Genomic DNA, 13,625 nt, shown 5'->3' with positions numbered 1-13,625 from the left:
GGCAGAGACAATAGAATGCCATTTGCTTCTATCCTTACAAACCTCACGCGCTTCCTCTACATTCATTACTCTTTTCATACATGCTCGCCGGTTGCGGGTGCTTCGGACCTCTCCTTTTCTCAAAACGTCCCCAATTTGATCGACGAATGTTCTACGAGGTCTCCCGCGACCGGCTTGCCCACACACACTTGCCTTATATATTTGATGCGTCATTCTTTCTTCACTCATTCGCTCCACGTGTCCAAACCATTTAAGCATTCCTTTTTCAGTCCTTGTCACAACATCCTCTTTCAAACCACAGCGCGCTCGTATTACCGCATTCGGAATTCTATCAGTCAGTCTTACCCCACACATACTACGCAGTGATCGCATCTCAACTGCGTTAATTCTGCTTTTATGCTTCTTCTGCCATACCCAACTCTCACTTCCATACATTAACGTGGCGACAAGCACTCCATTATGTACAGCCATTCGCGCTTCTATTGGCACAGTCTTACCGTTTATAAAGGCATGCAGCGCTCCATTCACACAATTTCCCGCAGTCACTCTCCTTTCAATATCACCTTCATATCTTCCGTCTCTTGTAAACATGCTACCCAAATATACGAATTCTGTAACTTGTTCTACCCTTTCATCTTCAATCGTGATAGTACACTCAGTCAACCTTTCATCCTTCTCAAATACCATCACTTTCGTCTTTCTTGCATTTACTTTCAAACCTCTCTCTTTAAAGCTCCCGTTCAAACAGTCAATCATTTGTTGCAACTCATTTACCGATGATGAAAAAATGACTTGATCATCGGCGTACAAGAGGCACTTAACACACAACCCTTCCATATTGATTCCACATTGCATTTCTCTCACATCATTCATGCATCTATCCATGAATAGGTTGAACAACCAAGGCGACGCTACACAACCCTGTCTGACACCTTTGGAGATATCAAACCAGCCCGTATAGGCACCATTAACACGAACACAGGCTTGAGAATCCCTGTACAGAGATTTCAGAGCCCTTATCAGAAAATTGTCCACCCCATACATAGATAAGACCTTCCATAATTCCTTTCTTTTCACCCTATCATATGCCTTTTCCAAGTCTATGAACGCGCAATATACTTTCTGGTTTTTTGTCAGACATTTTTCAGTGATGCAGCGTAAGGAAAAGACTTGATCCGTACATCCCATTCCCTTCCGAAATCCCACTTGCACATCCCATACCTTGTCATTAGTCACATTCATTACTCTTTCAATCAATATTCTGGCATACACTTTTCCAACAACACTAAGAAGGCTGATCCCGCGATAATTTTGACATTCCTGCTGCGAGCCTTTGCCTTTATAAATTGGGACAATCACTGCCTTCGTCCAATCGTCTGGAACTTGGCCCTGTTTCCAACATAAATTAAAAAGGCGATGCAGCAGGCTCACTATTAGTCCATCGCCAGCCTTCAACATTTCAGTCGTCACTCGATCATACCCAGCAGACTTTCCCGACCTCATACCTCTTAACGCTTTCATAATTTCATCCAAACCTATTTCATCACTCGGGTCCACAAACATATCTATTATCTCTTCCTGCTCTTTTTCACTTACATCTTTCTCGTATAAGTTCTCAAAATAATTCTTCCAGCACTCTAGTATCATACTTTCTTCATGTATGACCTCACCTTGTTCATTCCTAATCAGTTTCATAGATGAATTTATATTTGTTCCCCGCGCTTCTTTCACGAGTTTCCAAAACAGTTTTATATTATCTCGGAAACTTGCGCCGAATTGTTCCTTATATTTCACCTTTTTCTCATTCCTTTTCTTCTCTATACATTCTTTAACTTTCGCTTTCACGCATCTATATTTGTCCTTGATTTCTTTAACATTATCTTCATTCATACCGCCACTCGCTCTATTTGTTGCTTCTATTGCCAAGACATCCAGCCATGCTTTTTTCTTTTCCTCAACCATTCTTCTAGTTTCATCATCCCACCAGTCGGCATTTTGGCATTTCTTGCGCCTTCTTTTACTCACACCGCATACATCATCAGCACATTTAATAATGTTGGTTTTAAATACCGACCATACATCATTCACACTTTCCTCATTAACATCACTCCAGCTTTTTTCTAGCCGTTCACTCAATTGCTTTTTATACATCTCTTTTACTTGCTGATCTTTCAATCTTTCCACTTTTATACGTTCTAATTCAGTAGTTGACCCTTTTGATCTGTGCCGCCAGCGCTTAAACAAACCACTTATTCTGCTAATTACCAAATAGTGATCTGTGCCGACATCTGGTCCACGATAGGCTCTAGTATCCACTACTTTCATTTTTATTCTTTCATCGACTATCACAAGATCTATCATACTCCTTAACACAACATTGCCTTCCTTCTTTTGCCACGTGTACATATGTATCATCTTATGCTGAAACCACGTATTCATCACAGACAGACCCATCTCCACACATATATCTAACAATTATACGCCGTTGTCATTCACACTCTTATCCCCAAACGTCCCAAGCACATTTTCATACCCATCACGCTTCACTCCAACCCTTGCATTGAAATCTCCAAGCATGACAATACGTTCATTCAACTTACGCAATAACAAAACCTCTCTCGTTTGTTCCCAAAATTCTTCTCTTGCCGCCTTACTATGGGAAGAGTCCGGAGCGTATACACCTACCAAAAATAGAGGTGTCAGACCTACTTTCAATCGGACCCAGATAAGGCGGGGACTTACGCACTCATACTCTCGCATGCATTCTGACATTAGCTCTGAAAGAAGTATACCGACGCCTTTACTGCCATGTTCTTCATCTGGAACTCCCGACCATATTTCTGTGAACGGGCCGCGCGTCAGTATCTCTTTCCCTTTACGTTTTGTCTCATTCACACACAGCACATCTAATTTTCTTTCATTCATTAACTCGTAAATTTCATCCAGTTTCTCATTCATTCCTCCTCTAACATTCAAAGTCGCAAAACGGCATTCCGATGCCCACTTTCCGCCCCGGCGAGAACAATTTGGTATTGTATTTATTATTGTTAGTATTATCTTTGCACGAGAGCTGCTGCCGACAAACTACTTACGTAGTTTGGCAGAATGTACTCATGAAATTTTTAAAGGCTACTGCAATAAATGAAAAAAAAAAAAAAAAGTTGAGTTTATACTTTCTGTTATGTCCGCTTTTTTGTATTTGTTACCTATCTACTGGTACATCTATATTGATCAACGAGAAATTAATTACTATTTGCTTCTGGTAGACCTTCAACAGGAAGGCTCCTAGATTTATATTGTGCACCTTCAGAATCAATAGTAACTTAGATGTTATGATCCATAAGACTTAAGTTTCTTTGGTTTTTTATACATCATATTATTGTCGCAAAAGTTGTTTTTAACTGCTGTAAATGTGTTCAATGATTATTTAGTGTTTTCTATGGTTCTAAATTACTTTCCATGCCTACAATCTCCTGAATCTTCTACTAATATATTTATATCAAAGACATTATTGCCTTACCTAAATTTATGAAATGTTCTCAACCATTGTATTTGTTAAGGAAAAATCAATGAACTTTTTAGATGTTCAGGGCTTGGTGGAATAATGATGTTCGTAATTGTAAGAACGTTTACTGATCTATTGACCGTATCTTTACTGCATCTTTGTATACAATTTCACTTATGAGGTCTATTTTACATTTCCTCATCGTTTTATATTCGCTCTTTTTTGCCTAAAAGCAAAAGAGCGTAAATCTTTAGAGCAATTTACAACTATGTAGGTCAGTGGCGGATTTACAGATTTGCCGCCTGTAGGCTATTAAAAATTTGCCGCCTCTAAATTTTGATATCAATTTTCTATCAATAAAATTCCAACCTTATGATTTGTGCTCCATCATCCTCGTTACATAAACTTTTCCCGTTTGGTTAGTATCATTGAGCACTATGGTACCGTGTTAGATTCTTGATTATTTTTACAGCAAAGAATTATCAAAAAACATTATTTTATGCAAAAAATATCTCAATCATGTACCACTTTTAAAGTAAGCTGTAGGAAGCTCAAGCGTTTACCTTTCCTTGACTTAAAGTCGATCGTAGGTCGTCTTTACTCTCTACAAGCAAGAGACGCTTCTTTCACGTGAACAATTTGTCGCTGGTGTAAAGAAAATTCGAAGAAAGAGCCAAACGAAGTACTATATCCAAGTTTGGATAAATGTTTATTAGATTCGGTTCTCGCAGGAATGAAGACAGACTTTTTAATGATGATCCAGAAATTGGTTTGGTAGTTTTGAAAGTGTACGCATTCGTGGAATAAGTCTATTTCTAAATCTAAGATACATCATCGTTACCATCAGAACTGATGGTCACAATTCACTCATACAACATACAATACATACATACACGCTCCTGTGATTCCTCTGGTGTTGCAAGAGATTGGGGGCGGCGGTGATCACATAACAACAGGTGACCCGACCCGTACGCTCGTTTGTCCTCCGATTCCATAAAAAAAAATACAACCTAATGGTATTTTTTTTTTTTGAAAATTGACTTACTTCATATTTTGTGAAGGGCATTTTTTTATTGTCAAGTCGTAGTCGTTCAAATACCAGTTAATCGATTAATTTAAACCAAAAGACTATATCTTTATAAGATAATGAATTAGTTTTTTATTTAATAGTAATTAGTCAATTTTAGTCAGTATTTTTACAATTGACAATTGGCAAACTTGTCATCTTATAATTACGTATTACATATTAGTACACGGAGAAAAAAATATATCAGTGAAGACAATATATAAAAAATACTAAATTTCGACCATAATATCGAATCGCTATGGCGTTATTCTAAAAATTCATGATCATTATTGTATTATTAATAAAGCGTTTAGCAATTGTTTATGTAGAGATGTTGAAATATTTATTATATAGCACTGTATATAGGACTATATTTTAATTTTTGTTAAATATTTTAATTTCTCTCCAATTTTCGAAATTCGTATTTTGTGTGTGTATAGTATTTTTTTTTTTTCAATTTGTAAATCGAAATAAAATAATTGCGTATTTTTATACAATCTAATTAATTAATCTAATTCCAGTTACGATTATTGTCATTTTAGTTGTCGGTGTCATCCATGATAGGTTTGTAGCTACATACATAGTTATAGATGCACGACTACGAATTACTTGACCATAACTTTGTTATAGTAGATGAGATAAATATCCGAATAGCATAAAAAAGATTCGGCTGAGTATCGTTAATTTGCTCCTAAAGCCGAACGTCCACCGCCGGCTAAACTAAATGAAAACTAAACTCAGTGAACTAAGCTAAGCTAAACTAGAACTACGTTGTCCGTCCACCAATAAATAAGCTAAAACTACGTTAGTGATCGTCAGTTTGTGCTAGAACGTTGAGTTAACCGAACGTGATATGGAAGACGACACGAGCAATGACGAGACTTTAGAGGAGGACTATCGTCATAGGAGAAGAAGATTGATTATTGCTTATTTTATGAAGAAAAAACGGAAACATAGATACTGTATAAGTCAACACATTCAGTCCTGGAAAACAAGCAGCGAATTTAACACATTGTTTAATGAACTAGACGACGAAAATTTTAAGATGTACTATCGTGTATCTAGACAACAGTTTGATGAGTTACTTACAATGAATGCCAAGGATATTGCTAAGAATGACACTAATTTTCAAAAAGCTATATCGCCAGAAGAAAGATTGGCTATTTGTTTGAGGTAAGTGTATCAACATTAAAATTAAACAGATTCAGTTACTTCGGTATATTTATTGAAAATTAGGTTGTGAACGGAGTGTCTTCGTTGTTTTGAGTATTTTGGAAGTATGGATTATCTTGGGAGACTGGAGTGCCTTGGGAGCGTGGAGCAGATTGAGCAGAAGATGTTGAATATCCATATGAGAACTGACTTCCGTATAAGTAACCTTTAAGTCCCTTTGTAACCACTCTGGGAACTTTATGGCTGTTTCGCTCATACTGTCAAAAAACAGTTTTAATGGATGTCTTCTTGTGTCCCTTTCAGCAGTCTCTTTCTCTTTTATTTCACGGCGACGCTTTTCATAATCTGCATCAAGGTCTTTCAGTAAAACACCTAAAGATTCATCGTTCTTTCTCTTTCTTTGCCTTTGTTCAGACGATGAGCTGTGAGATGTAGATGGTATAGATTCAGTGTTAAACACATGATCAGTAAGTTACCTGTGTCTCAGTATGTGAATCCACAATATCCTGGCTTTCACTTGCATAACCAGCTTCCATTGTACTGTTTGTTTTATTATTCTGGCTTTCATTTACGTTACCACTTCGTGGGCGGTTTTTCATATAAGGCAATAAAAATTGAAGTAGACTGGCATATTTCCAAGTGTTTGTTGGTGATGTAGCTTGGCCACTTGTTGAGCTTTTAATTATTTTTATTGATTCTCGATGCCCATCACGTAATTTCTTCCATTCGTTTTTTGCCGTTTTAACTGAAGCAGAAATAAAAAAGGTTAGGGCTAACTTTCTTAATTTAAACTTCTAACTAATCATGTTAACTGTAATTTATAGTGCAATAAAGTATGTACATATATGCATTCATTAAAAAGTGTTGCCTTTTGCAGGTTTTTGGCAACAGGAGACTCCTACAAAACAATTGGATACAATTATAGAGTGGGTGACAGATCAGTTTCTAGGATTATAGAAAACGTCTGCCAAGCCGTTTGGAATCATTTACAACCAATTTACATGTGATTGCCGACTGAAAGAGAATGGAAAGAAATTGCTGAAAATTTTATGCTAAAATGGCAATTCCCCAACAGTATTGGAGCAGTCGACGGCAAGCATATATCCATAAAAAGCCCACCTCATTCAGGTTCTCAGTATTTTAATTATAAACATTTCCATTCTGTAGTATTACTCGCAGTTATTGATGCAAACAAGAGGTTTATTATAATAGATATTGGTTCCATGGGCAGATTTAGTGATGGTGGTATTTTTTCTGACAGTGCATTTGGACGAAGGTTACAAAATAACGAATTAAATTTGCCTAGTGATCAGCCTTTAATAGAAGGTGGTACTGCAATACCTTACGTATTTATAGGTGACCAGGCATTTCCCTTACAAAAACATTTTACGAGACCCACAAAGCGCATGTCGTAACAGTGGAGAAAAAAGGAACTTTAATTATCGTCTCAGCAGAGCGCGAAATGTGGTAGAAAATGCTTTTGGTATTTTGTCAATGCGATTTCGGATATTTCGTCGGCCATTGGAGTGTAAAGTATCAATCAGTTGATATAATAACAAAAGCTGCTTGCGTGCTACACAATTATCTTTCAACTAATCAAACAATAACAGCTTTTGTCGAAGCAAGTGCTGAACACGGATCAGTTTTACGATCAGTGGGAAACCTACATGACAATACATACGAGCAACAACAGAAGCATTCCATGTAAGAGAATCCTTTTGTAATTATTTTAACAATAACAATATAAATTAAACTTACTGTCTGATATCTTCGGGTTTTTCATTTCATCCACTATCATCTTCCATAAACTGTCTTTTTTGATTGTGTCACGGTAGTCTTTATCCTCTGGATTATACAACACAGGATACTGCTTGATATATTCGATAAACACCTCCATGCTGCTAAATACGTGTATTACCATCCGCGCACGAACGCTGACTACAAACAAACACGTTCGATTGGAGTGAACAACACTATAGACAGGCGTCAGAGAGGTAAGGCAAGGTGGTGAGAAGCGCTTAGTTTAGCTCAGTTATTTACGAATCGGCCGCACAACTAAGTTAGTTCCACTTAGCAGGGGCATTTCCACGCATAGTTTGCGGTGGACGCACATGTATGAAAAACTGGCTCAACTATGCGAACTAAGCTAAACTAACTTAGTTTAGCCGGCGGTGGACGTTCGGCTTAAGAATTGCAGAGTTCCGATACTTTGTCATGGATTCCGTAATCAAAACTTAACCAAACTCACCATACTAGCCTTGAAGTATATCCTTTCCAATAAAAAAAGAATCATCCAAACCGGTTGGCGCGATATTGAGTTATTCATAAATTTATTATCCGCATACGTATAGCAAATTTAAGACTTTTATGGTTTTCTCATGGATGCCATTGTGAGATTAGACCAAATTACAATGGGACCAAACGAGAAGCGCCAGCTTTCAAATAAAAAGAGAATCATCAAAATCGGTTCACCCAGTCGAAAAGATTAAGGTAACAAACATAAAAAACACCGACGAATTGAGAACCTCCTCCTTTTTTGAAGTTCGGTTAAAAAATATGAACTAAATATGTCGCCCCTTAAAATTTGCCGCCCTAGGCTCCAGCCTACTCAGCCTGCTGGTAAATCCGCCACTGATGTAGGTACCACAAGTTATTAAATTTATTACTATCACACAATTAAAATAAATTTTTAAATTTAAACAAAGAAAAAAAACAAATTACAAATACCAGTGATAAACTAATAAATTAAATTATAAGTAACATTTACAATTTTTAAATAAATTATGAAATATAATATTTATTTAGACATTCGTGATATACTGTATCTTCTTCACACCACATAATTGAATTCCCAGTGAGGCCTTTAAGCTCAGACTGACGAATAAAATATCCATGTTGTATCTACGCGCCGTCGAAGGTGAGGTGCAAGTTTTGCAGTGTGTATTCTAGTAAATAATATATCAGACCCTTTAATATTGGGTTAAGCATAAAATTTTAATAGAACTATGCATTGTACTTGATAATATCTCAAAGGGATCTATAGATCCCTAGATTTATAAATCTAAAGCGGCGATTTTGCTGTATCTAAGTTAAAAGTATATCGCAGTGTGATGTAACTCATCACGAGTAATGCAGCTTGGCCGAAGTAAATGGCGTTCTTTACAAAGTATATGCAGCAATTTTGTTTCATCTATTTTACATAACAAAATAGCGGACTTTGGCTGACTAAAAACATTTTTTCGTGTCAATTTCGAAATATTTACAAAAAATTCGACGTCGTATATAAATAAAAAATACTCGTATAATAATGAGACCCTGGTCATTCGATGTAATATTTTTTTCTGATTCGAATGATGTAAAAAAAAAAGTATTTTCGCATTTTTCGAGACAAGATCGCTTTCCGGCGTCGATATTGAGATGCAACAGTCAAAATGTTTATTTCTTTAAATGATTCTTTACGACCTAGGTTATAAATAGTGCGAATAGCCCTCTTCTGCAACACAATGATGGTATTAATAAAATAAGAAATAAATAAATATTTGTTCTAGCGTTTTTAAAATTTCGACCTGTGTTGGGATGAAAGTTCTATAGTTGGTAGTATATAAAAATGTATTAACCACAGCAGTTTGTATGTGTATTATTTGCAAAGTGAGTATGTAGTATATCAAATAATAAAAATGCAGCCCAATGTATACTATGAAAATAACTAAACTAGTCACAGTTAACTGTCTAATTTTTTTAACCGCATATGTTGCAACTAAGTACACTTAGGCAGATAGAGGATTGTTTACTTTGTCATATAAAACTTGGCTTCTTTTCACTTTGAATATGAGAGAAGTGTCATCTACAAACAATACTACCTAGTGTTTTTTTTTCTACAAGGTTAGGTAGATCATTTATATAAATTAGGAAGAAGAACAGTCCAAGAATAGACCCTTGTGGTACCCCCATATCGAGAGTAGTTCCTGCCCTCCCGCCATTCACATTGACCCACTAAATTCTTTTATTGAAATATGAGATTAGAAGATTGAGCGCAGGTCCATTTATATCATAGTGGTATAGCTTCCTGACCAGCATGGATTGTTGAACACAATCAAAAGCCTTAGGTAAATCACAGAAGATACCAAGTGCAATCTGTGATTCCTCCCAGGCATCAAAAATATTCTTGATGAGTTCAACTACAGCCAAATTGCTTTATATGAAGCCAAATTGTTTTATATGAAGTAACTTATGAGTGTTAAAGTAGTAAGTAATCGTTAATCGGGTCAGTACAATACAGCTATTACAAACTGCTATGACGTCAATTACTGAACTTATTATTTTAACAGATATGCTCCATATATCATTAGTTCTTTTCATTTCTAAAGATCTGAAAGTTTTAATTATTTCTGCCGGGCTAACAACACTGAATTTGAAATTTTGTTTACACTCTTTAACATTTTCCAAAAGAAGTGACTCAAGTGACCCTGGTTGAGGAGACAGAGTGCTTGTGGTACAAACTGGAATGTCAGAAAAAAATTCTCAAAAGCAGAAGCAGAAGAAGCTACTTCCTGCCCAGAGTTGATTTTAGTATTGTTTATTATTAGATTATAGTCAAATTTGCAGTCTTTCACTGATTCCCAGATGACAGCTTTCCAAGTCATTTTTATTTTATTTTGTGTATATTTTTATTATTTCTTTATTATGCATTGACTTAACAATAGTACATACTTTCTTTAATAATTTAGAATATTTTTTCACATATATGATCTCCCACTATATAGTGTACTATATAGCCATTGTCAGCTCCTATGAATACCAGCTGTTGCCCAGTCATTAAATGACATGTGTATGTTTCATATGTTTCTATATTTTATATTTTGCACATATTTATTGCATTTTTGTTTAATTATCTTTTTATTATTCAGAAATAATTTAATAAATAAAACTAATATATAATCAATAATAATAAAGATTTAAAAAAACATTTGAACTAAATATAAGATACATGCATACGGGGTGTATTAGCTATTAGAATTAATAAGAATAATTGTCACATAATATAATAGTGCATCAAGAGTTGAAACACAGGGTAAATAATATAATATAAAAATAATAGAAACAAAATCATAACTGATGAGCAGACACCTCAAGGTATGTCATCTCCATAGCCCATACAATCTTGTTACATCAGTGAAATCACATGAGTATTGCTGTTGCTGAGTGTCACCTTTAAAAACAAATAAATGTACACATGAATTCAAAACCCGATTGGTATATGTTGGGCGAGGATCAAGCATCATGGTGAGAGTGGTTCTCCCTACTGCACCACCATAGCTTCCACACTATATATAGTATGTGCACCATTATCTCTTTGATACATATAACATACACAACTTTGAACAGAAGTTGTTAGTCATATTAAATTTTAGCTTTCTTTGCTATTGAACCAAATGCAGATATGACTGTTCCCTTAGTTCCTGTTACATTGGTAGTCAAAGGTTGCTGTAAAAGTCCGGGTTGTTTAATGTTAGGTTTAGACCCCACATTAGGAGCAGCCTGATCCCACTTTGACTTTCGCTTTTTCTCATCATCACTTTCAGGTCTCTTCCCAGAAATAAACTCCATTTTTGACAGCTTTTCCTTCTTCTCCTTTTCTCGCCTATCCATTTCAACTTTTTGAACTTTTGCAAGTTCATCATAATAAGATTCCTTGCCCCATTTTAAGGGATCATAGATTTCCGGTGGATAATTTGTATCTAATTCATTAATATCACAAAACTGTATGAGCTTTTCATAAATACTTGGATTTCTAAAATTCTTCTTGTCCTGAATTATTTGATTCATATCAAGACCTTCATTTAACATTCTATTATAGAACTTTGCTATGTTGTCCTGTAGTTCTTTGGGACACTTGCCTGGGGGCTCGGGAGGTATTGAGACCCCATCCTCTGGGTCATCAGCATCTGATCTCTGAGTGGCCTCATCTGTGTCAGTTTCCATGGAGAGCCTGCGCATATCGTCTTGATTCTCTGTGTGTGGGGAGAGCTGCTCTTCATCTGATACTATAGTATCATCTACATACGAAACCAGTCTACGTTTAGGGCTTGTTGGTTCTGATGTACTTTCTACATATTCCTCTAGGATTTTCGGACTGGTGGTCTCTGACTGCACAATATTAAGTTCATCTTTTTCTGGTGTTTGCTGTCCATCTTCCATGTCCTCCTCACCTTCTGAATCGGTGTACGTTGCGGTTAAAGAGGCTAATGCTTGTGAAGTCATGATAATTTAATTACGTTTCAGTTATATATAGGAAATCAAATTGATTTCTATCCTTTTCTGAAGAAATCTCGATTGGCTGTCCGCAAATTATTATCAATTCTACACGAACAACTGTTTTTCTTCTCCCTTACAGTATACTTTACGTAGGTATTGAATATTGAATAATTAAAATGAAAAATGTACACAGTCAACTGACAACACCAATATGACGTTGTCAGTTCATAGTTGACCAATATAGGCATTCACGCCTTAGATTCAAGCAGCTAAGTTAGAGTAACAGTGTTCTGTGCTATGTGCAGTGGTAGGACCGGTACGGGATGGTCGATTAAATGTTTTAAATTCTATTATTATAGTTGTTCGATACTAAATTCGATCTTTAATAATTATAAGGTTTTATCCCAAAAAATATTTTAAAGAAAAACTTTTGAGTGCAAATTTTTGAAAAATACTGTTTCACTAATTTTTTTTCGATTCAAATAATCAAAAATTGTCAAATGTCTGCTTATTTAAGTATCGTGAAAAATTTACTAAACAAACCATAGCTGAATTCTATAATTTCTTAAGTCAACGAAAGCACATGAATTTTTTATTTATATAATTTCACAGATACCGGTGAGGTACAAATCCTACTCTAAAAATATTTGGCGCTTCTTGATTTATCCTGATGCTAATGTGTCGCCGCCCTAATTAATGTATTTTGACAGACAATATTTCATATGCATACAGATACCGCTTACCTCTACCCTCCATCTATCTTTATTATTTTATCGCGGATGCTCCACCCGCAATCTAGCCATGTCAGTTTAAAATTAAGCCACCTTTCCTATGTAAAATATCATAGTCAAATTCGGCAAAAACTTGACTTGATTAATATAATTATTAAAGGCCTGTCTCACTCCCGTGTGTTCGTGTAGGTATCGAAATCACAAGTACGTGCGGCGACCTACTGTGTAGTAGGCCAGCCAGTAAGGAGTCACAAGCGAGCAGTAACGCACACGCGAGCTTGGTGTCACCTACTTCACCGATCTGACCGATATTTTTAAAATGGAGAAACGTTAATAAAGCAAAGCATATTTGAGGTCACGATATCACGCAACGGAAAAAGACGATAGGTACAATGGGATATAGTGAAGATGAAGTGAAGATTTAAATTTAAAACCACTGTTGCCTCCCACCAAGGATATTCGCGGATTAATTAGAGAGCAGCTTAACCTTATGCAAACACCGCGGTGTTTCCTTCCTTCAACATTTCAAACATTTAGCGGTGCACCGCTAGCACAGGAGTTGAAGGAAATGTTTGAACGAATGGTGAAAAATGTACTTCACTCTATCAAGAGTGAAGTTTCTTCGTTAGAAAGTAGCGTGAGGTTCCTGAATGAGAGCTGCGAAACCACTAAAACGATACTATTAGAAAACTCATCTATAAACTATCAGACTACAGGTCATGGAGCAGCACAACCACTCCAACAATCTTGAGATACAGTGTGTTCTAGAACATAGACAGGAAAGTTTAATATCTACTGTATCGCTACTGGCTAAGGTGGTAGCAATGGACTTGAAACAAGATGCCATACATTACTGCACAAGTGTTGCAAAAAGCTCTAAGGATAACAAGAGACC

General features: G+C 36.0%; 1 protein-coding gene across 1 annotated transcript; it reads right to left on the bottom strand.

Annotated features, from left to right (window-relative positions):
• Positions 1-10,770: 10,770 nt before the first annotated feature.
• LOC126978004 (SAP30-binding protein) lies at positions 10,771-12,205 on the bottom strand. Its single transcript, XM_050826738.1, has one exon. The coding sequence runs from the start codon at positions 12,003-12,005 to the stop codon at positions 11,145-11,147; it is 861 nt and encodes a 286-aa protein (XP_050682695.1). The 5' UTR covers positions 12,006-12,205; the 3' UTR covers positions 10,771-11,144.
• Between the last annotated feature and the right edge of the window lie 1,420 nt (positions 12,206-13,625).

Source organism: Leptidea sinapis, chromosome 46 (genome assembly GCF_905404315.1).
Source record: "Leptidea sinapis chromosome 46, ilLepSina1.1, whole genome shotgun sequence".
Taxonomy (NCBI): domain Eukaryota; kingdom Metazoa; phylum Arthropoda; class Insecta; order Lepidoptera; family Pieridae; genus Leptidea; species Leptidea sinapis.
The sequence above is the reverse complement of the archived record's forward strand: the minus strand, read 5'-3'. Positions and strand labels throughout refer to the sequence as shown.

What these genes read in the sequence shown, in the direction of transcription:
- LOC126978004 (XM_050826738.1), bottom strand. Translation starts at nt 12,005, where the DNA reads ATGACTTCACAAGCATTAGCCTCTTTAACCGCAACGTACACCGATTCA.